This window comes from Phaethon aethereus (assembly GCF_964289735.1).
Source record: "Phaethon aethereus genome assembly, chromosome: 2".
NCBI classification, from domain to species: domain Eukaryota; kingdom Metazoa; phylum Chordata; class Aves; order Phaethontiformes; family Phaethontidae; genus Phaethon; species Phaethon aethereus.
In genome coordinates, this window is record NC_138582.1 from 37,255,653 (window position 1) to 37,278,399 (window position 22,747).

The 22,747-nt window shown below is 43.6% G+C and overlaps 1 protein-coding gene across 1 annotated transcript; it reads left to right on the forward strand.

Annotated features, from left to right (window-relative positions):
• Window positions 1-2,938: 2,938 nt before the first annotated feature.
• On the forward strand, window positions 2,939-4,741 carry MSC (musculin; the record flags this gene model as incomplete). The annotated part of the gene is made up of 2 exons (XM_082015429.1): window positions 2,939-3,466; window positions 4,251-4,741. The coding sequence occupies 2 exons, from the start codon at window positions 2,939-2,941 to the stop codon at window positions 4,335-4,337; spliced, it is 615 nt and encodes a 204-aa protein (XP_081871555.1). The 3' UTR covers window positions 4,338-4,741.
• Window positions 4,742-22,747: the final 18,006 nt, after the last annotated feature.

A 22,747-nucleotide genomic window follows, 5' to 3' on the forward strand; every position in this document is an offset into this window, starting at 1 on the left:
AAAGACATGGGGCTTTTAGCAGTTCCCCCTCCTATCCTCGGAGATAACCTGCGTTTTACAGACTTGGCCCCTGGATATTTTTTTTTCTCTTTTGCTTTTTGCTGTAATTTATCCTGAAACTTTAGGAAGAAAATAAAAAGGGTTATACCCCCTCTGCCTCATCCCAGATACCTGTCGAGTTGTTAGGGGTCCCGGCAAGCCCAGCTTGCGCGGGGATGGTCTCTGGTCCCTCGCCGGTCCCCAGGTGCAGCAGGAAACACCTTGAACTGCTGCAAAGATAAAGGAAAAATCTGTTTTTCGTGGACTTCTCTTTGTTTGGGTGGGTTGGTTAAATTTATTTACCGAAATGCCTTCTGGAAAAGTGTGAGGAAAAAGCATTCCGTGCCAGTGCCACCCACAGCCCCCCAAAATCAGGGATCTCCCCTCAGCAGCGAAAAGCTGCTTTTTGTGGCCTCAGGGCCAACGACAGTGGCAGAGGCAGAGCTCCCTGGGGAAGGCCCTCTTTGTAGCTTCTTCCCACGCAGGAGCTGTTTTAGTTGCTCGGCTCCCCCCACCCCCACGCTGGGTTTTGGCAGACCCGGGCTGCCCCGGCACCGCACACAGCGCCCGGGGAAGGACCCTGAAACAGCGGAGAGAGGCTGGCCTCTGGGTCCGGGCACAGAGCAAGCCGTGCTCTTCCCCTTTAACGGAGAGAAGCGAAAAGGATTGCACCTGATAACGGGCGTAAAGTGCTGCCCTGATGTATTTTCCCTACTCAGCAGACAGAGAGCATGAAGGATCAAAGTCTTGACTAGAGGACAAATGGGAGCGTGATGTAATGCCCTGGCCCCATCGAAGACTTTATCCTGAAAATGATCTCTCGGTCAGGGTCGCAGAAATTAGAGGTTTGATGGGTGTGAGAGGAGTCAGCTCTGCTCGGTTTCGTTGTGTGTAAACCCGAAGTAACCCCTGAGGCTCACTCCTGATTTACTCCATTGCATTTCCCATTTCCTTTACTAACCTAGAAGCAGGCAAAGACGATCTGAGAATTTGGTTATTTCCACCCACCCCCCAATCCCTTCATTAAATGAGACGAAGTATCCATTATACGTCGCCTATAATCGGCGAGGCAGAGGTAGGCGCGAAAGGTGAGATTTGCCATTGTGGCTTTTAAGACTGGGTACCATTTTCCTTTTTGTTTAAAGAAATTCAGCCCTTTCTCCCATTAATCTTTAGCAGGGAAAGCGTTCAGCCCGCACCTGTATAAACAACCCAGATGGAGGGAAAAAGTAAACCTATATCTCTTCCCCTGCAGTATCTTTATATATATATGTGTGTGTGTGTATATATATATTTATACGGATAATGTAGGCTAATTGGGGAGACAGAGCAACCCCGAAGTCCGGCGCGCTCCCCTTTCACCGTATAGCGTGTGGGACCCAGCCAGAGCATCGCAGTGTCAAACCAAGTTCAAGAGATCCAGTTGCAAGATCAGCTGCCTGTTTCGGGTGGTTCAAGAAATGTCAAGTTTCACTTAGAAAAGTTGCTGTTAAACCCGGCTCTGATGTGGTTCTAGCCCCAGCGGGTGAAGCCGAGGTTCATACAGCGTTAAGCGGCCCCCGGTGAGACCACAGGGCTGGCGGGGAGCGAAGCGCAAAGCGCTGGGCGAAAAGGCGGCCGCCGGTGCCAGGAAAGTTGAGGCAGCAGCCGGGAAGGTTCCACTGGCCGGGAGAGAAATGGAAGGGAAAAACCGGGAGCAAAAATTGCGGGACGAGAGCTTTCCACCTGTTGTAGTCATTAGATTCTTTTCTGCGAACTGAATTTTTATTCTGGTTAACCGAATCCAGACAGGGCCGTGAAGCCCAGCGAGGAGCTAAATGCTAGTTATTCATCTTGGAAAGAAGGGGTATTTTGGGGTGTGGGAGGGATACAAGTTGTTTGATTTTTAAAATTTTTTAATTTATTTTTGCCTCTGTTGAATTTGCATATCAGCATTTCCAGTGGATGACGGGTCACCCACGGGGTCTATAAAAGCTGTAGCACGGAATTAGTTTAAAAAAACAAACAAACAAAAAAAACCACCCCAAAAAACAGCGAATAGCTCGAAAAGCTGTCTCGTTTAATTCACCCCGTGAGGCAGAGCTGTACGCAGCCCAATTGATTACCTTTTAATTAATTGCTCTGAGGAAAAAGAAGCCCTCGGAGACGTTATACTCCTTTGCGACTTTCTGTAGCTTTACCTCAAGTTATTGACACCATCAAAACACTTTTCCGGCGACTTTTTAAAGCAGGGCAGGCAGCGGGCACAGAAGACCCCGGCGGATGGGGGGCCTGACCCGCGGCCTGGGGCTGCGTCTGTCCTCGAAGGAACCCCTCGACCTCGAAGGGAAGGCAAAGGGGGAGAGCGAACGCGGGTGGGATGGGGGCAGGGCCCGGCGGGCGCCCAGCTTAGCCCAGCCGCTGCCGCCTTACAGACGGGGGCCGTGTCCCCCCCACCCGTGGAAGCAGCCCTGCGGGTATTTTCCGCGTCCCCCCGGGGCGAGGAGAAGGGTCTGCCCCGGAGGAAAAGCACTCGTTCATTCGGCGACGTTGATCCCAAGAGCACACGTACCCCCGGAGACCTCCCCGCGCCTTACCCCGCTACGCGGGGCTGACTGGGCGCACCGCACCGCGGGCCAGCGCGGAGAGGCACCGCCCCCGGCGCGGGGCTCCGCCGGGTCCTACCCCCTCCTCCGCGCCCCCACCCCTCCCCTCCGCCCGGCTGGCGGTTTGCTCGGCGGATACCCGATATATAGCGCTGTCGAGGGGCGCATCCCCCCTCCGCGCCCCTCCGCGCCCCCCCCCGCCCCCACCGGTACGGACTCTCCGCGGCGGGGCCGCCCGAGTGGCCGGCGAGGCTCGGCCGTCCGCCCCCTCCTGCCTAGCCCGCTGCCCGCCTCCCTGCCTGCCTCCCGGGGCCATGTCCGCTGGCTCCGGGAGCGAGGCGGAGGAGCTGCCCGAGATGGACCTGCGGGCGCTGCAGCTGGACTACCCGCCGCCGCCGGCCAAGCGCCAGCCCCGCGGCGAGCTCTACCCCTCGGGGGACAACTCCTCGGCAGCGGAGGAGGAAGAGGAGGAGGAGGAAGAGGAGGAGGAGGAGGAGGACGGCGAGGGCAGCTGCGCGGTGGGGCCGGCGGGCAGCGGCTGCAAGAGGAAGCGGGCGCGGGGCGGCGGCCCCGGGGGCAAGAAGGCGGTGTCGGGGCCGCGGGGGCCGCCGCCCGAGGGGAAGCAGTCCCAGCGCAACGCGGCCAACGCGCGGGAGCGGGCGCGGATGCGGGTGCTGAGTAAGGCCTTCTCCCGGCTGAAGACGAGCCTGCCCTGGGTGCCGCCCGACACCAAGCTCTCCAAGCTGGACACGCTGCGCCTGGCGTCCAGCTACATCGCGCACCTCCGGCAGCTGCTGCAGGAGGACCGCTACGAGAACGGCTACGTCCACCCCGTCAACCTGGTACGGGGCGGGGAGGGGGACCGGCGGGGGGCACGGGGGGACCCTCGGGGCAGCGCCCGGGGCTGCCCCGCCGGCCCGGCCCCCCTCACCCCCCGGCGGGGCGGGCAGCGCTCAAGCCGTGCCCGCCGTCGAAGAAGCCGCGGCACGGCCCCGACCGCTTCCTAAATGGCTAGTAGTCCTCGACCGGGGGCGACCCCAGAGCCGGGCTGGGCCCACGGTCATGGCGGGTGTGTCTGTTGAGTAGGGGACCCTAAATACATAAATTCCTCAGGCATTAGGCAAGCTCAGTGTCCGAAAAAGGAGGAATTGGCTCTGCGGGCCGGCTCGGAGCACACGCAAACCGTCATTAGTTCATCGGTGTGGTGAGCTAAATACCGTCATTAGTTCCTCGGTATGATGAACTAAACGCCTGACGGGTGCCACAGGGGTAAAAAGGTTGCTTATATAGTGCAGAGCGATCGCTTTTCAATAATTTATATGCCGTTCATTCTTAAAACGAGGCACACAGTTGCAAAGCAAGAGGAATGTTGAGATTTTGCTGAGAACAATTTGTTGCTGACCATTGCAGCCGTATGGCGGAGCATTTAATTATAATGAAAAACGTAATGAAAATATGTATTAGAGGAACGCAGTGCTCTCTGTGCTTCCCACAGGGACTAAAACATGATGACGTGCTTGCAACTGAACGAGAGTTAGACATCTATCAGTAATAAAGCTCCAGTTTCATACCAGGATAAACTCTTTCTAACATGAAATACCTTTTTTTTTTTTTTTTTGCTTGCAGACTTGGCCATTTGTGGTTTCAGGGAGACCTGACTCCGACACCAAAGAAGTTTCTACTGCCAGCAGATTATGTGGAACTACCGCATAGCCAAAGTAAATTGTTGTTTTTATTGTTGTCCTTGATATTTTTTTTTTATATGGGCTGGATATTTTTAAAAGCTGTGATTTATCAGCTCAAGACTAGAAGAGGGGACAAACCCCCATCTCTAACTGTTAAATCTGTGTCCCCTGTCTTTCTTTTCCATTAGAGTTCTGAGAGAAGTTTATTTAAAGCAGTAAGGAAGGGAGGTGGTGGAAATTAGAGTTTTTATGAACTGACTGTAGCAGCTGAAGTTCGAGATGTGGAAAGGCCCTTCTTTGTCTTCATCATTCTTACCACTGCCTGAGGACCTGTTGTTCGGAGGCCATTAAACTAATGGAAGAGGAATATAATGATATAGAATTAACAGCATGGACCAAAATACAAATCTACAAACTAACCCCGAACAGTGTTATTTGTATTCTAAAGCAAAGCAGTATTTTAGAGTAGCTTTGAAACTCAGATAGATTTATAATATATTTTGATGGCTTTTGTATTCATGGATCCAGTTTGCTGCAACTATGCAATAAGTATAGCCATACTTTTTTTTGTTCTTTTAACCAGAGATTTCTTAAAAATGTGTAAGTGGCTACATTCTGCATTTAGGCTACCGTCCATTGGAATTAAACTAATTTCTTTGGTTATATCTTGAAGTGCCACATCTAAGAATGTGGGACTGTCCCCAGAAATGTGGCAGAGTTCCCATGCCTTAACCTGGAAGAGGAATTCTGCTTACCGTAAGGCCAGGGTATATGAGTTGTGAAGAATGAGTTTGTATGCTGCTGCAAAAGAACGCAATTCACAATGTTTTAAATATTTTTCCTGTACTGTCATGCTTATCTTTGAAACATTTACCCTCAAATGAGTTCTCATGACATTTCTTCACTGATTCAAATGCTGTAATAAAAGAAGATGCCATCAAATAAGTTGCAAATGTAAATAACTCTATTTTTTTATAAATTACATTAAAAGCTTGGTTACAACGACTTATTGGTACTGTGATAGTGTTTGGCTGCATCAATATAGGAAGGTCTCTGTAATGCATGTTCTTGAAACCTGCTTTTCTAAACACACTGGTATCTTCCTCATCTCTTGAGCGCAGATGCATCTCCAGCAACAGTAAGGTAAGAACGCTTTCACCCCCCAAAAATTTGTGTGAGTTACAGTCCTATATCAGTCATCAGGGAAAACCACATTTTAACAACTTATAGAATTCACTGTCATAACCTTTTCTGTGAATCAGGAAAATAAATAAATGTAGATTAAGAAATGCATGTCAGTAATTTGTTCTGCTTCATAGCATGAAAGATAGTATAATAGCTCCTTTTGCTGTTCTTTGTCATTTTACATTTCCATCTATGATTTGTTTTGCTTTTATTTGTATTTGTGCAGTGGCTGAGTTTTCCTAGTCAGGGGCAGACTTTTCCTGTTTTAACATTAAAATTCCTGAGATGATATTTTCTTTTTCTCAAAATATTTTCTCAGAGGTTAACTCACAGTAAGGGAGAAGACTGAACTGCTTTAAAGAAGAAAAAAGCCGCCTCCTCTTCATTTAAGCAGCCAGGAGGAAGAAACATTTGTTTAACAAGAAACAGTTTAACTTGGTTTCTTGTCAAGTCATCCTACGTCATGGATTTCTATTTCGAAATACTGCATAGAAGCCCAAGACTGACTACTGGTAGTGTCTTTCAAGTAGATGAAATTCAGAAAATTACTTTTCTTCTTGTGAAGTGTCCAGAGCCAGTGCACAATAAAACAAGGGCCCAGTCCAGGATGTGCTGAATTGTTGCTTTCAGAGATGTGAGGGCAAGCTTTACAGAAACCTAATTCATCTTCCATTTTTATCCAGAGAAAGACTGTAAAGGAAGGGGGCTATCCTAACTTGTAGTTACATAACTGAGGTGGGACTCCAACTGACCTTCTCTAGGAAGCTTTTTAAAAGGAAAATAATATAAACAGTAAATCAAAAAGGAAGAACCTTTAGGAAGGCATACAGTCTAAGAAAACTCAACCAATGTTTATCTGAACCCTAGAGAAAAGATTATTCAGCAATTTAACTAAGGTGCCACTTGAGATAATCTCAGTTGTGATACTTAGTTGGTTTTGGCCTTGATCCCAGCTGTAATTGGTTAATGACTGTAGGAGATCGGAAAAACAAGGAAAGCACAGAGAACTTTAAACAGTATAGAAAGGTCCATGCAAAATGATGGAAAAAATGGTCAGGGTAAATTCCCAAATATGAAGTGGTTATACTAAGTAAATACAGTAGGTCAAAATTGGGGGTGAGGAGTGTGACATGAAGAAAAACATAGTCTTGCTTCCACCCATGTACTGTACTCTGTGCTCTCAAATAATTTCTTCTCCTTGTGGCTACATAACATAAAAACACTTTCTTCATAAAATAATGAGTGCACTTACTGTATTTGTTACTGTAACATATGATGATGGTGCCCCAGTAGAATATTGCTGGTTTTAGACTAGAAGTACACAACGGCCACAGGTGAAAATTCTGGTCAAAACTGGGAGAGAAAATTACAGCTTTTAGATAGGGAATGTTGTATACGACTCAATCGTTTTGTTTTAAATACCTCTATACAGGGATACATGTATTAGTGTGTACTTATTTATCTTAATATGGCAATTAGGTATGTTTGTATTTCTCTGACAAGGTTCTGATATTTCAAATAATTAATTTTAATCCTTGGTTTCACAAATATTATTTTTGAAAAGTAAATTAGCCTTTCTTCTTGTCTCTCAGTGAGAGGCATTATGGGATTAGGAAAAAGTTCAGGTAAGTGAACAGGCTCCTTGTGGGTTTGTCCTGAGATGAAGGTTGCCGTCTTGCCAGGGAAGTGCCAGGTAGGTCAAATATTCTGGCATTCCTCTCCTATAAAGACACAGCAAAAATACATGCACGCAGTTTTGAATCCTTTTTTAAACTCAAAACAGATGAAATTCAGATCAGTGCTTCATACGAATGAGGAGACCAAAACATTCTAAAATGCTGTTTTTAAGCATTAACAGATTCCATAGGAATCTGTGTTCTGTTCCTTTTTTTATTAAGTTTTTGCCAGCCTGATAGAGTAAATTGATTTCATTTTTAAAGTCTGAGTGTTTTGTTTGACTGGGTATGAGTTACAGAACTGGGTGAAGGGGAGACTTAAAATGAAAAACTACCTTACATTTCTACAGCCCACAAGCACAGAAGGTAAGAAATACATACATTTTTATTACATTTGGCAAGTATACGCTTGACGATTATTTTGTTATGTTAATAACACCTTTGTTCCTTGGCACAAGGTACAAGGTGAACCCATCTTGATCCCATAAAGGTATACAAATCTTGCTAAAGCTGTTTTACAAATAAAATGCCAAATCATCTGCAACCCATATTCAGCTGAGACCTGCTTCATGTGAAATCTTAAAGGCAGAATACCTGCACTGACTTTCCTGGCAGGCAGTCCATATATAAAGAGGAATGCTTGTCTCCCCAGAATATTTTTATGACTTTACACTTATATAAATGTTGTGTAGAACTTTGTTTTGTCTCTGTTTCATGTGGGACTTTGACAGAGCAGATCATTACCTAGAAAGCTCACATCTCCATCACAAAACTGTTCCTTTCCAATACATGTGTTTACACAAGGAAAATACATCTCTCATATTGGTAATGTTACCAATTTTGATCTGAACAAAAGAAATGTAGTTTGCATATTGGAAATACCTAAGCCATATCTTTCCCATTTAGTGACTCTATACACACACTCTTTAAACAACTCTCGGATATGTTATGGATTCTGAATAAAAATTCAAGTTTCTGAGCTAAGTAAAGGTGACTGTAAAAAGTGCAGTTGCTACAGGGGTCTTCCAGGTGAAAGAGGGAGTTGAAGAAATTAATTTTAAGATCTCAATAACCATCTGAAAGTTACTCTGTCTCTCTTCATTGACTCTACAAGGACCCTAAGGTGACCAGCTGCATGATTCAGTTAAATATCTAATGTTTTAGTTAACTATCTAATGTTGGAAGGACAAATCCAGGTTTAGATGGCTGAACTTCATGTGTGCCAAGTAAGATAAAAAGAAGTGGGATTTAGAGCTACCCACCAATACAAGCTTATAATAACCTCTATTATAAGCAAATAATAATTACTTGAATGAAATAACACAGCTGCCGATTCTACTGGAGAAGAGTCACTTCTTCACAAGTGGCTAATTCTATATAACAGCATTTTCTATGGCAGCACAGATTCTCACCAAGGCTAATGGCAATTATACTTCAGAATTAGGCTCGATCTCAGGGCAGTTTATTGCACTCCACTCCCACTGAAAGATGTGTACACAGATACTTTCTGCAGTGCAGAGAGGATGGATGCTGAGCTGCTTTCCAAACCCTAAATACCTAAATTGGTATTTTTAATATATTCTGACAAGAGTGCATTGGGATCAGTTGCTACATCATGCAGGGGCTTGTGTTCTCATGGTGCAGGCTGGTTAGGATTCAGGTGCTAAGAAGAAACAGGTCTCAGACTCTTCCTTGGCTCTGAAAAATTTGTAAATGCAAATTAGTAAAAAATAACATTAAAAGCTGCCTTATTTGGAAGGCAGCACATGAGAATCTCAGTAGAGCTAAAATTCCTAGAAAAGTTAAGATAGCTGAAAAGATTCATATAGGATCTATCAAAAAAGACAGGCAAAAATAAGAAAAACTTGTGGCTGATGTAGGGCTGAAGAATCACTCCTGTAATGTTGGGGTACTGGCAGTCTGATAGGCCCTGGGACTAGAAACATGTGGTGACACTCATAAGAACTATAATTAACCTTGATTATGTGATTGTAATTTAGCAAGCAAAGGAAATCACCCAATCTGCTCATGCTAGTGAAATTGTTAAAAAGAATTCAAATTTCCAGTGTTAAAAAGAATTCAAAATGTGACAAGAAAAGTGCTCTATGACCACAAAGCAGACAGAGCTGCAAGTCAGAATATATACACAGACACAACCCCAACCCAAGCAAACAAGACTGCTCAGCATCTGGGACAAAAAGTCACAAGAATAGCAAAGGATTGTATCGCTTCCTAAGACTTTACAAAGGCCTGTGTGGCAAGCACAGCATGCATGAAGGGGACAGACAACACCTTTAGCTTATAGGAATCTTCATAGGAACAAGAAGAAGATAAATGGATGGTAATCCCCAAACCAAATGGATTGCTTTTTAATTTTAATTCCAAGTTGCTGTGATGGCAGAAGAAACACCATTAGCACTGTAAATTCCATAGTCAGTAAAAGAGAAGTAGGAAATGTAGACATGAATGTTCATAGAAAATTGAGATTGTAACAGCATAAGGAACTCCTATATTCCTTGAATATAAGCAGTATGGAGTTTAAAGTAATTCATGTCCTCAGTATCAAGAGGGCATGTCATCTAGAGGAAAAGGGGACCAAAGTCAATCAGAAGTCTTTTGCAACAAGGATTGAAAGATTCCAACTGTCTTGTGATTTATTTCTTCAGGGAAGTCCCTCTTGCCCTATGAAGATGGCTGAAGAGGAGTGCAGTAGGTCAATGTTCTGGGAAACCTCAAGGAAGCAGATGAACTGCTGGAAGGGATAAAGTCTGTGGTCACTATGGGGAAACCAAAACAAACCCAATGTCACGCATTTCTCCTGTAGAAGTGTCTCATCCCACCTTCAAAATAAAGATGTGTGCATGAAATGTTTTCTGCTATCTAGAAGGGAGATCTTGCAAAGATGGTTAATGCCAAATCCTTTTACCTGCACTCTGGCACACGTATGGTCTGGACCTGTCTGCAGCCCTTTTGGGGAGACACTGATTACATGTACTAACATCATCTGCTCCAGGCAGCAATCTGTGGTCCCCACTCCAAGGAGAGGAGTGCCTTGTATTACTTACTCTAATCTCTTTTAGATCAGACTGGTTGTGTCCATCCTGGAAACCACTTTTCATCCTCCTCCTCTGGGTCCCAGTGGAGATCAATAACCTTCAAAGGGGAAAAAATAATGAGAGATACATTGCTATTTACTAGGAAGGCTATTTGCAGTCCAGAGGAAGTGTATTATATTCCTGGGTGTGGCATTTTCACGGTACATATGGGTATGCTTGAGATTTGCAAGGCCTGTTAGGATAGCTCTGTAGAACTGCGGAGGTCAAACACAGCCATCCCTCTGTATGCAGGAAGAACTCTGGGGCTATCCAACCCCAGAACTACAGTTAGGTTTCAACACAGGAAGAACACACATCACATCCATTTGTGTTGTGCCCAATTCTTGCCGTGTTTCATAGGAAACAGAGCAAAACTTGTGGTATTTGGGGAAGGACTGAGTAGATGACATTTTAACATGGGGAAAACAGGGAAAGAAAGGAAAGAGAAAATGGAACAGTTTTCTCTAGGGCCCCTGGATTAAAGCTAAACTGCCCTATTGGTGAAGTTCTGTGCATAAGACTAACTGGAGACCGAAGCTAACAGACCAAAATGTACAGGTAGACCATACTAAGGAATAACCCCTCAAGAGTAAATTTGTCCCCATCCATTAAAAATGACAGCGTGAGCTAATAAATGAAGATACATATATACAATTTAGCTGTCTGTAAAGATATTCAGATTACAAGTTTAACATTTAATGGCATGATAGTGATGTTATGAAGCATGAACTAAAAATTCTCTTGAAAGAAGGGCCTGAGGTGTCATATATTGGCTAAAGTGTAACTGTGTGTCATATATATGCTTTGAAGATTATTTCTCAAGCCATTAATCGTAACAAAACACTCATAACTGCCAGACCTGCTACCCATCTATTTCTCATAGCAACCTGGTTTTAGATGTTTGTTTGTCCTATGATATAGCCCAGAAGAGTTCCTTTATGTCAGGGAACAACAATTTCAGATTTTTTTGTCCACTCTATACAATTCCCCCTGAACTTGTGATGCAAATTATGTCATAAACACCTTTGTTCATGAGGCTTCACAAATAATTGCCCCTTCTAGGCTAGATATAGTCCTGATGTCCATGGAACAGCTGTGCAGATAAACCCACTTATGCTTTTTGCTCTCCCTCACTGTAAATAAAAACACAGCAGTTTCCTCCGTAAACTGTACATACTGTATGATCTGGGGATATCCTTAGTTTGTAAGAGAGAAGTAGTTACCATAAATTAACACCACTGGTATTGCCAAAATTATCATCACTTTGACCACCACTTCAAGTTCTGGAACAGATGCCAAGGACTTGACTGACACTTGAGAGTCTCCACTCCCACACTCCCTGTGCAAAGGGACTGCAGCTAGACTCATTCCGAGCTGAAACACAGTATTCACATACTCGTTTTACAATTTGTACCTTAGCCTAGACTTAAACTTGCCCCGCAGTTACGGCACAAGTAGAAAATAATGGTGTCAGGGAGCATTCCTGGGCACTGCAGCTTCAATATCTCTGCTGTTAGATCGTCGGAGAGGTGCTGCATGGTTTGTGGTTTTGGTATGGGCCACGTGCCATTCTCCCAAAGAATGCCAAGACATAGCCTGTGAGTCAGCAGTGCATAAGGATCATTCACAGTATACAGTTTACTTGAAGCCATCTTATTCTGGAGACTGAGAGTGCACAGGCATGAGCAGTATGGACACGAGCTACCCCAGGACAGTTGGCCTCAAAGCTACAGATAGCCTGGTAGCAAAGAACAGTCCTTCACACTATTTAGTAGTTTGGTCATAACCTCTGTGTACTAGCTGAAGTCTCTAGTTCACAGAACCTCCTGTGTTTCATATTTGTTTTATATTAGTCTGTAAGCTCTTCTAGCCCACGGCCACGCTTCCCTTAATTTTTACGTACCTAGCACAAAGACGCCTCACATCTGATTAGGATAACTAACACCAGAAGCAACATGAACGTTAATCTGTAGATCCTACTGCTGAAGCTGAATAGGTAAGTTTTCAGGGTTTTATGATTTTAGATTTTAAGATTTAAGATTTTAGGTCCAGCCCCCTTGCACTATGTGTCTCAGTGTGCAAGACCATGCCAAGTCTAGCAGTGGATCAGAAGAAGGCAGATCAGTGTTTCTCAGCACAGTTTAACACTAAAATGTCATTGTACATGAATCATCAAAGCAATGTAACACCACCAGTTTCCTGCTTCAGGTTTTCACCCTCTGTCTCAAGAAATAAATATAAAACTATTTTTTTCACTTCTCAGATATGCCTTGATACCGTCATTATTGTAAAGCCAAAAAAGCTGAGTTTTTTTTCTTCAACATTTGAAAAAGAATAAACAAATTAGTAGTTACAGAGGTTTCCTGAAGCAGCTGCTTCGGCTGCCCACAGACCCTGAAAGACAGAGTGCCCAAACTTCCACAGTCCCACAGAAGATCCCCCGGCGTGCCCCTAAGCGATCGGTGGGCTTGGGGGACGGGGAGAGAGCCCCGGGTGGCTTCAAGCACCTCCGAGGGCACGAACGTCCCCTCTCCACTACCGCGATGCACGTCTGCGCTCTGCCGGCTCCCAAGGCGTGACAGAGCCGGCGCTCCGGTCCCTTGCTGCCCCCTTCCTCCTCCTGCGGGAACTCCACCCGCCGCCAAAAAAGCGCCGGAGCCGTCCCCGCCCGACCGGGCAGCGGGGGGAAAGGCGGATTTCTTTGGCAGGGCGGGGGGAGCAGTAATGGCCGCCGCGGGCGGGGTGCGGGCGCCACCCGGTGGCCGCCGCGCCGAGGTGCGCGGCCGGTGCAGCGGTAGGCATGGCGTGAGTGGGCTTCGGAAGCTGCGGCGGCTCCTTCTGTCAGCCGCCGGTCTAAACTCAGCTCGGGAGCGGCGAGGCCTGCGGGGCGGCGCGGGGAGCCGCTCGCTGCGGCGTCTGCGTGTGCGTGGCGAGAAAGGTCTGGAAACCACAGCCCTGCCCGCAGGTTCGGCGGTTCCCGGTGACCGCGGCATTTGTTCTGACACGCTCGGAACGTCCCGATTCCCCCCGATGCGGTGAAAAAACACACGGGCAGGAAGGAAGCATGAAGGAGGCGTTCTCATTGCGTCGTGTAGCATGGCACAAGCCCCGCACCGGCGGGCAACACCTCACAGACGTGTCGGGTTATGACCTTACCTGACTACCAAGAAACTACCAAAAAAACAATAAAAATATTAAAAAAAGGTGGGAGGGTGTCCTGGTTTCAGCCAGGGTAGAGTTAATTTTCTTCATAGAAGCTAGCGTGAGGCTATGTTTTGGATTTGGGATGAGAAAATGTTGATAACGTGCTGATGTTTTGAGTTGTTGCTAAGTACTCAAGGACAGTCCAGCTTCTCATGCTGGCCTGCAGCGAGCAGGCTGGGGGTGCACGGGAAGCTGGGAGGGGACACAGCTGGGACAGCTGACCCAGGCTGGCCAAAGAGATATTCCATACCATATAACGTCATGCTCAGTATATAAAGCTGGGACAAAGAAGAAGGAAGGGGTGGAGGGACGTTCGGAGTTATGGCTTCCCAAGAAACCATTACGCGTGACGGAGCCCTGCTTCCCTGGAGATGGCTGAACACCTGCCTGCCCATGGGGAGTGGTGAACAAATTCCTTGTTTTGCTTTGCTTGCGTGCGCGGCTTTTGCTTTACTTATTAAACTGTCTTTATCTCAAACCATGAGTTTCCTCACTTTTACTCTTCCGATTCTCTCCCCCGTGCCACCGTGGGGGAGTGAGCGAGCGGCTGCGTGGTGCGTAGTTGCTGGCTGGGGCTAAACCACGACAGAGGGGAAGGAGCCTTCCAGGCCGCAGGGCCCAGCCTGTGCCTACGGGCCTGTCCAGCGCCATGCGGCTGCCTGGGACCTGTCGTGGCAGGTACAGACCCCTCGCCATCCCGCCAGAGCTCGTCCCTTGCCAGTTTATAGCCATACGGTGCTCCTTGGCGTGAGCAGGTCTTGCGTCCCCCCCAGCAGGTCTGGGGACATCCTCCTGTGGAAGGACCGTGGGGACATGGCGCTGGGGCTGACCCTGAGCTCTGTATCCTGCCTGCAGTATTTTTTCAGCACTGGCTCCCCCAAGGCGTTCTTCATCTGTTTACATTGCCTGTTTTATTTGGTAAGTAATGAAAGATTGTAGTATACAACAAAAGGGTCAGTATGGAAAGAGGTAAGCTATATCTTGCGGATGGAATGAGAGACAGGGAGTGTGCTCGTTTCCTGCGCTATGTAATACTGGTGTTTTGATTTCCCTGTGCCATACTTGCCTGATGGTTTTCAGGTATGTCTTGGGCTACAAAGGCCATTCAGACCTTCCAGGAGAAAGAAAAAGAGAAAAATAAGAGCAATGGTAATATTTTGTTACTATGACTGTCTTCAATAATTAGAAATTCTCATATGTCCAATTGTCAAAAGATAGTCATAGTACAACAATCTGTGCTGATGTTTTCATGGATTGAATGGCCCTTCTAGTTATCGTCTCTCTTTTTTTGCCTTAGATAAGAAACAGATTTGTCTGTGGCTCCAGTACAACAAGAGGTTGCTTGAGTCAATCCCTTTGCATAAGTTTCTGAACTTTTTAATGGCATAACTACAGTATTACATATTCATTGCTAAATACTACTTTTATACCCAATTAAAGTATTGAAGAAGGAAAAGTGAGGCTCGATGGATTTCAGATGACCACAGCACCCAATGAGGAATAATCTCTCGAAGTCAGCTCTGAGCAGGGTTGAGGCCAGCACAGCTGTGGTGACAGCAGTAGTAAGGCAGGGAACATGCATGGGACAGGAGGGGTAGGAGTCAAACGCAGTCTTGTACTGTACAGCGTGCCTGTTTTCTGCTGTGTGCCTAGGCAATAGGAATGAAGCTTCATCTGTTCCTGCAGACTTGAAATTGGCAACTTTCCAGCAATGACCAACATAGCAGATGCACAAGACACCTCATATTTCTTCCCATTATTGCCTTAAGCACAGGAATGAAAGAAATAAAGCTTGTCCCATTGCTACTTGTCCTGTCTGACAGCAGCTCCTCCTTGCACAGGAATGAAAGAAGTTAAACTTTTTCCTATCGCAACTTACTCTGTCTCACATTTGCTCATCCTAGGTAGCATTTTCAGTCTCAACTCTCCAAACACAGTACACGCGCTACAGTCTGAACTGTAGAGGAGGGGACATACCACTTCTTAAACCAGAAGATCTGTGTCAGATCAAGGAAGAAATATAGAAATGTTTTCTTCCTGCTATATCCAGAGACTGATTCAACAGAGATATAGTGACTGCAGCTAGCAAAACCTACTGGTATCAGATCGGTACCAGCCTGTAGATAGAGTGAAAAATGGCACTACAAAGATACCTAGAATTACTGTGTCTCTGCGTTCTTTGGTATTAAGTAACCATCCCAGAAACTGGAGATGTCTCCTTGTACCATCACCTTTTCAGTTTAACTCTGTGCTGATAAGCTCAAATCTATCTTGCCTGGAAAATGTAATGAAATACCAACTTGGATGAAAATTTGCTGTCAAAAATCATTTTGACATCAGTGGGATAGGATTCATTCTAAGAATTCAGCACATTAAGATTTTATCTCTTTCTGCTCCTCTAGTTTATGTTAGGACTAGTGATTCAGCATGAAGACTTTTACTGGTGTGAAAAAAAGTAATTTTAATGCATCAGAAACAAATTTGTTCAGTTCCTGAGAAAAAGCCCTTCTACCTTCCTAGCTTTTAGTTCTTCAACATTTAAACAATGAGGCATCTTTAAGAGGGCCCACTTCATCACTCATCTTGCCCCGAGTGCATCACTTGAAGTCAATCCCTGGCCTGTTAGGAATGTGTCCCTGATGCTGGAGAGCAATTTCCTGGACAAAAGAAACTCTGTAAACCACTTCTACAGATTGGCTGTATGGTGCAAACAATGTTCCTTGCACTGTAGGAACACAGATAAAGTACAGATGAGAGGTGATGACTAGCTCTCTGTTTTGTTTTTCCTTACGATTTTCTGACACTTGCTCTCCAAGCATGAAGTGGAAAGACAGTGACAGCTTCGTTAACAAACTCCTTTCATCTTGCCTTGGAGGCTAGCTTTTTCCTTGTTGAAAACAGTCTTCCAAAAAGGGGAAATCTGTCCGGGCAGAATTGCAGATTTTATCCATAGGCAATAGGTTTTGGACTAAAGCTCTTGACTGTCTTAGATTGCAACAGCCCTTACAGAGCTGGTAGGTGAGACCATTCAGGCAAGCCCATAGAGTCTATGAAAGACTCAGAGGTGAAAGGCTGGGTTGTCCTGACTGGAAGGTGAATCAGAAGTACAAAGGCCTCTTCTCTCATCTCCCTTGTTAGGTCTTGTTAGCCTTGGTCTGCTGATGACTAGGGGTGTCTGAGGAAATGTGAAATCATTGTTTTCTTTCCTTTTTTCTTACATGGACTCCTGAAGATAGAAAAAGGAGACCAGTCTTCATCCTGGGAAGGGACAGAGTATATTACTTCCAAATCAATGTATCACTGCAGAGCCCCCCATCTCTGACACACAGTTCCTCTAGTTCCAGTCTTTCCACCTCTGTTCTATGTTACCATTTACAATGGACCCCAGGGTAAAAGCACATTTTATTCCAGAATAAATTATTATGATTCAGGACCGCATGTCAGCTAAACACGGCAGCGATTGTTTACATATGTTGGTATTTAAGTTTGCCTGAGGCACTCATTCTGCCACTGTAGTAAGTCCTGCTGTGGGATTAAATGCTCATTTGAATCTTTATTCTTTTTGGTTTTAATTCAAGGAAGGAAAAAATGGCCAAGAAATTTTTTAGTATGATATTCAAGGTAGTAGCTGTGGAATCTCAGCTGAGTTCTTCAAGGGTAGAACATCTGTGGCTGCTGAAAGTGCCTTGGACCCAGTAGATTCTCAAATATAAACCTGTTGCTGTGCATAACCAAAGTCATGAAACAGTCGCAAGAAACGATCACAGAATATTTCAGAAGCCCTTTGTGCTGCAAATCATGTATTTGCCATTCAAGTCAGTAAGAATTAAAATTAAAATCTTGTCACTGAAATTTTTATGCTTATATGAAAAAAGTGTCCTTTTAAACAGAATATTGTAAATCTAAAATATGGTTTGCCAATTTCCACTAAAGTGACACCAAGCAATAAATTTACTTTTAAAACTATAGGGAGTATGTTTCCTTCCTAATTTAAGCATATAATTTGGATGCCTTTAGTTAAATGATATGACATTCTTTTTCTCTTGATCTCTCACTCTTTAAGCTAGAAGAGACTGTCCCCTTTGCTCCTTGAACACTTGCCATATTTTACTCAACTGCTGCGGGCCCTCAAAAATGGCCTTAAAAAAAGCAGTGGAATTGGCTTATGGTATACACAAAGAGTGATGAACTTGCATAAAAGCATGACTTTTTGAAAGGACAGGTTTCAACAAGCAATAACCACCTTATAGTCTCAGATTTAATAAGGAAGTCTAACTCATTGGCACCAACGTAAATTATTTCGCTGAGACATTGTAGGTATGCAGCTTGAGTTCAATTATGCTGCACCTTTCCTATTTATGCCTGGCAGGCGTAACCTGCATATACCTTTCTATGTCTTGTAGGTCAGAAGCAGTGATGCTGCAAAGCTGCAACACCTCCAAAACATGGTGGCACAAAGGGATCTCTGAGGGTGGAGAAGATTACGTACCTGCTGTCTGGGTGGTGGATGTCCAAGAGACAGAGTGGAGGTGTGAGATCCACCTTCCCTCTGTCTTGCTGGGGCAGTGGGAGAAAGGGATGTGTTAACGGGTTTCTCCTTGGAGTCAAAGGGTGACAGTCGGTGAAATTGCCTATCAGCAACTTCAAGTAGCTGATGTGTCAGGCATATGGGCCTGCATGAGCACGTGTAGACAAATGTGTTCAAACCAAACCATGCTAGAGCCATAATGTACTTGTATGGTCTTTTTAAGCTTAGCAGTAAATTTTTTCATGTTCATTTGTACCTGGAGCAATCCTTTATGTCCAGCAGTTCACTATTTATGTCAAAGGGCATTTAATGTGGAGGCATTTTTCTGAGGAGACTGAATTTGTTATGATGAAAAATATTTTTCAAGAGGATGCATTTAGGTTGTGTGGGAACAATGGTGCAACCAGCATGTAGGCATGTGAAATTTAACTAGAGGTTTAAGTAATTTGCCCAAATAATCATTTGGTTCTTATTTCATGAAGTCTGGAAGAACTCAAGCAAAGAAAGGGAATAGAATGTAATCTTTGCAAGGGGTTAGTTCTGAGCACTCTGATGCTCATATTTTGTCATTTTATAAAACCTAAGATAAAAAGAGATATGTTTTTTGCTTAGTTAGACTAAACTATGCAACTCACACAAGCCACACTTCATGGCTTGATGTAATATTGTTCTGCCTGAATGCATGCCAGTAACAGCACACCACAACTTGCTTTATTTGTGACACTTATTGGAAAGCACTTATTTTAGAGTTTTAAAATACCAGATAATACTAAATTTCATTACCCCATCATTCAGGAGAGAGAAGAAGAAGAGAAAGAATATATTCAAAATCTCCAAAATAATTTTGAACAGCTTTTCCCTAATCAAAACAACATACTTTCAAAACAAGTACTTAAAATGCTGGGACTAGAAATGAATAGTGTCTGTATATATCACCAAAACATGCTGAATCCCACTGTACAATGTCCTGTTTTAATACATTGCACTGAATTGTTAGTCTGAACTAGTACAGTTTTCATCCTTTTTATCTGGCCCATATGTTTGGTAAGGGTGGCAATGGAGTGAGTAAACAATTTCATTTTGAGGTGGGAGGAAAAAATGCTTAAAAAACCAGTCTCTCAGTTCTTCAGAATCCAAAGTACTTTACTTAAAAACAGACACAAGTAATGAAACTTCTCCAATATCCCATTGCTTGTTTATGTGAAATCCTTCTCAAAATTATTCTCTAAATTTACACAGTATTATGTTTGTAATTATATCATATATTTTATATTAATATATAAAACATAATAAGATATTATATCTTCAAGTTTTTCAAATAAGGCATATGTACAAACATTTTACCCCTCAGTTTGTCATATATGAAAGAACATTTTAGAAATATATTACACAGTAGTGAAAAAAAGATGAAGGTAGATAAAGTGTTCAGCTGCCCAGAGGTTGGCATCTGGGAGAATTTGGCTTTTCAAGTGGTCAAAGACATAAAAAATTCCTTTCTTTGCACATTCCAGGTCTTAATCCATAGTCAGACAGCTAGATTTATTTCCCTACGGCTTCCATCCTTGTACGAAGCAACTTTAAGAACAAAAGACTCTATGAGTTACAGAAATTTAAAGGCTAGGGGTTTTTTTTGTTGTGATTGTAGTACTATTCTGATACCCGAGCCTCCTCTTTATTTGATGAATTACAGTTATGACAATTTAGGATTCTCAGAACACCTGCTAGGGTACATCAAAATCCACCTTCAGGGAGGAGGATGCAGTTTCACCCATATTGTCTTTGCTAGAAATTTAAATGACCTTTAATTGTAATAGTGGCTTCAGAGAGCAGAAAGTCTGGCAGATTCTTGTACGTCATAGAGAAGTTAAGATGGAAATTATTTGTTATTAGAGCTGGAGCGGAAAGCTGTTGCAGCAGCTGCTTGTGCCTTTTGTATCGTTTTTGTTTGTTTCTCAGCTTAAACTATTGCTTTTTCTACGCACTATGACATTTCATAATATTTCTGCTTGTAGTTTCTATTTTTTACTTATGATAGCTTAAGAAACTTCTGAATATTTTTCTTTACCTCTGTAATCATCTTCTTTCCCTTTAGAATTAGTTTAAGCTCAGGGAGGAGGAAAATCCCAAAGGGAAAAGCAATTTCACTCCCCAAACTCATGGGTAAATGCTATCCATCCAGTCTGTAGTTAGACTTGGTCTGGGTTTTCTTGCCATTTCTTTCACTTTTAAACAGTTTACATTATTGAAAAAAGGCACACTAGAATCTCTCACCTGACTGCATAAATCGTAGGCCTTGCCTACTTCCATTTCCACAGAGATTAGTCTGACTAAAGCCTGTCTTACAGAGAGGAACTGGCCCCCATATCACTACAGCAAGAGGTGACAAGTGCACCACTACCTTTTGCAACTGCTGCAGCAGCTGTTAAAAATATGTGCATTATGCTAACTCATCCAGCCCTGAATTTTGGGTTTACCTATTTTCAATAGACCCTGATTTTTTTTTTTTATCTCACAACGCTTCTCCTACTACTGTATGCTTTCCAGGAACTTAGTAACAGGGAAAAATAGGTTGAAAGGAGGGAAATGAAGGTTGAGAGTATGTTTTTATTTTTTGCTGCTCCCAAAGTATGTAAATCCTCCCCTTGTCCTTTCCCAGCTATTTTACTAATCCTCATCCCACTTACCTTCAGGCACTGATACCCAGAGTCCCCTGTGGTGTGCCTGGAATAACAGCCACAAATTTGATGCCGATCCATCTTCCAGCTCTTGCTCCTTCTCTCCTCAGTGATACAAATCCAGTCTTTCTCATACAATGCAGCAGAAGCTGCACCAGTGACCAGTTGCCCTCATGGCCGTTAAAATCTTCATTCTGATCTGCCTTTAGGGAGATAATTAATGCCTGCTTGGGCAGGGAAGAAGACATCCATGTAGGAGACCACCTGTAAGCTGCAAATGAATACAAGTAATCTGTGCCTCAGTAATTTCTTCCTAGATAGCTGTCTAGCAAAAGCCCTCACATACTACTGTTTGTTTCTTTTAGCAGAAAAAAGAAGTGTTTTGCCCAGTTTTGACTGCACAGACATAGGAAAATAGGGTTAGTTTTCCCTTCTAAGTTGTGAGCACACAATGTGAATTTGCATCAACATGTCGTGGTGTCTGAAATCTTTTATTTTGGCAGGGTGTCAAGCAAATTTCCTTCCTTCCTTCCTTCCTTCCTTCCTTCCTTCCTTCCTTCCTTCCTTCCTTCCTTCCTTCCTTCCTTCCTTCCTTCCTTCCTTCCTTCCTTCCTTCCTTCCTTCCTTCCTTCCTTCCTTCCTTCCTTCCTTCCTTATCTTTTTTTCAATTTGCTTTTGCCTTTTTTTTCTCTTTTTTGATGTTCTGTAAATGTGAATATCCTTGCTGTAATGCTGAGCTATTCCGTTGAATAAGCTTAGTGTCTTTTTGTTCTGCATGTTTGTATGTTGAGGCTCTTAAATCACTTTTCATATTTTCTGGTTTTGCTATAATCGCTGTAGAAGTCAACACTACTAACTTGAAACAGATTTCTGCCTCTGTTGGTTTCTGATTGGTGCTCTATGAAACAGAAAAAAATACGTATTTCTATACTGCTTCTACAGGAGTGGCATGTATATAAGTGATACTAATTGATGTGGGGACTGCATACCCCTTAGTGCTCTACTAAATCTGTGCCTTTCATTCCCTCTGTGCTGTTACAAACAAAAACCTCTCAATATCTGTGGACACACTGAAAAACACTTAACATAAGTATTGTTGAAGCTTGGGGGGAAATAAAACTGTCCCTGGATTTTTACATATGAAGACTGATAGACTTTAAAATAACCAAAATGGACTGACTTCAAATATCCAGATGTAAGGTAAAGAGAAAAAAAAAAGACTGCAGCAAATCCTTTTTCCATATAGGCTTTCTCTGTACCATGTAGATATATCCCTTGATGGAGGGCTGAGTTTTATAAAATGAAGTTGGAGATAGACTGACTCACTCTTCAGGAAACTTTCCTTTCAGCTTCTGCCATTCCTTTCTAAGGGGCATTGTGCTATGTAGTAAACTGCCCTGAGCCTTGTGCATTGAGCTCGGTTAACTCGCCTAATTCCTAGTCTGTTGAGCAGAGCTGTAAACAAAACTCAAAATACAGACTTGAAACTATGCAAGAACAAACAGTGTGGTGAAATAACAATTTGTTAGCACAGTGTTAATGCCTGTTGTCATAAGGTGTCTGTGGTCCTGTGAGTAGAGCATAGGTGAAAACAGGATAGTGATGGAGTTATTTTGTTCCTGATGAATTAGAATCAACTCATTCTCATCTTGAATAAAACCCAACAGTTTAAAATTATCATCAATCATAGAATCTTAGAATAGTTTGGGCTGGAAGGGACCACAGAGAATAAGAAGGTATGGAAGCCATTTTTTAAATATAGATACAACACAAAGAAAGGGAAGAGACAAAGCTCCTCTGTTTTAATGATTTCTGTTGCAAAATGAAACTATCAGAACAAAAATCCATACTGGTAATCAAAATTAAATATAAAGGTGAAAGGCAAAATTCATCTTAAAAGTAGCATTTGAATTGCCATAAAAATTGGTGACGGTAGGATCTGGAGTACTTGTTCTCTTCTATCACTAATCTAAAGCAACGCAAAGAATTGAAAAGCCTACTTTAAGATGGTAGACATAGAGTGACTTATTTAAACTTCTTGCTTTCACTTAAATTACATACCAACATGTAAGCAA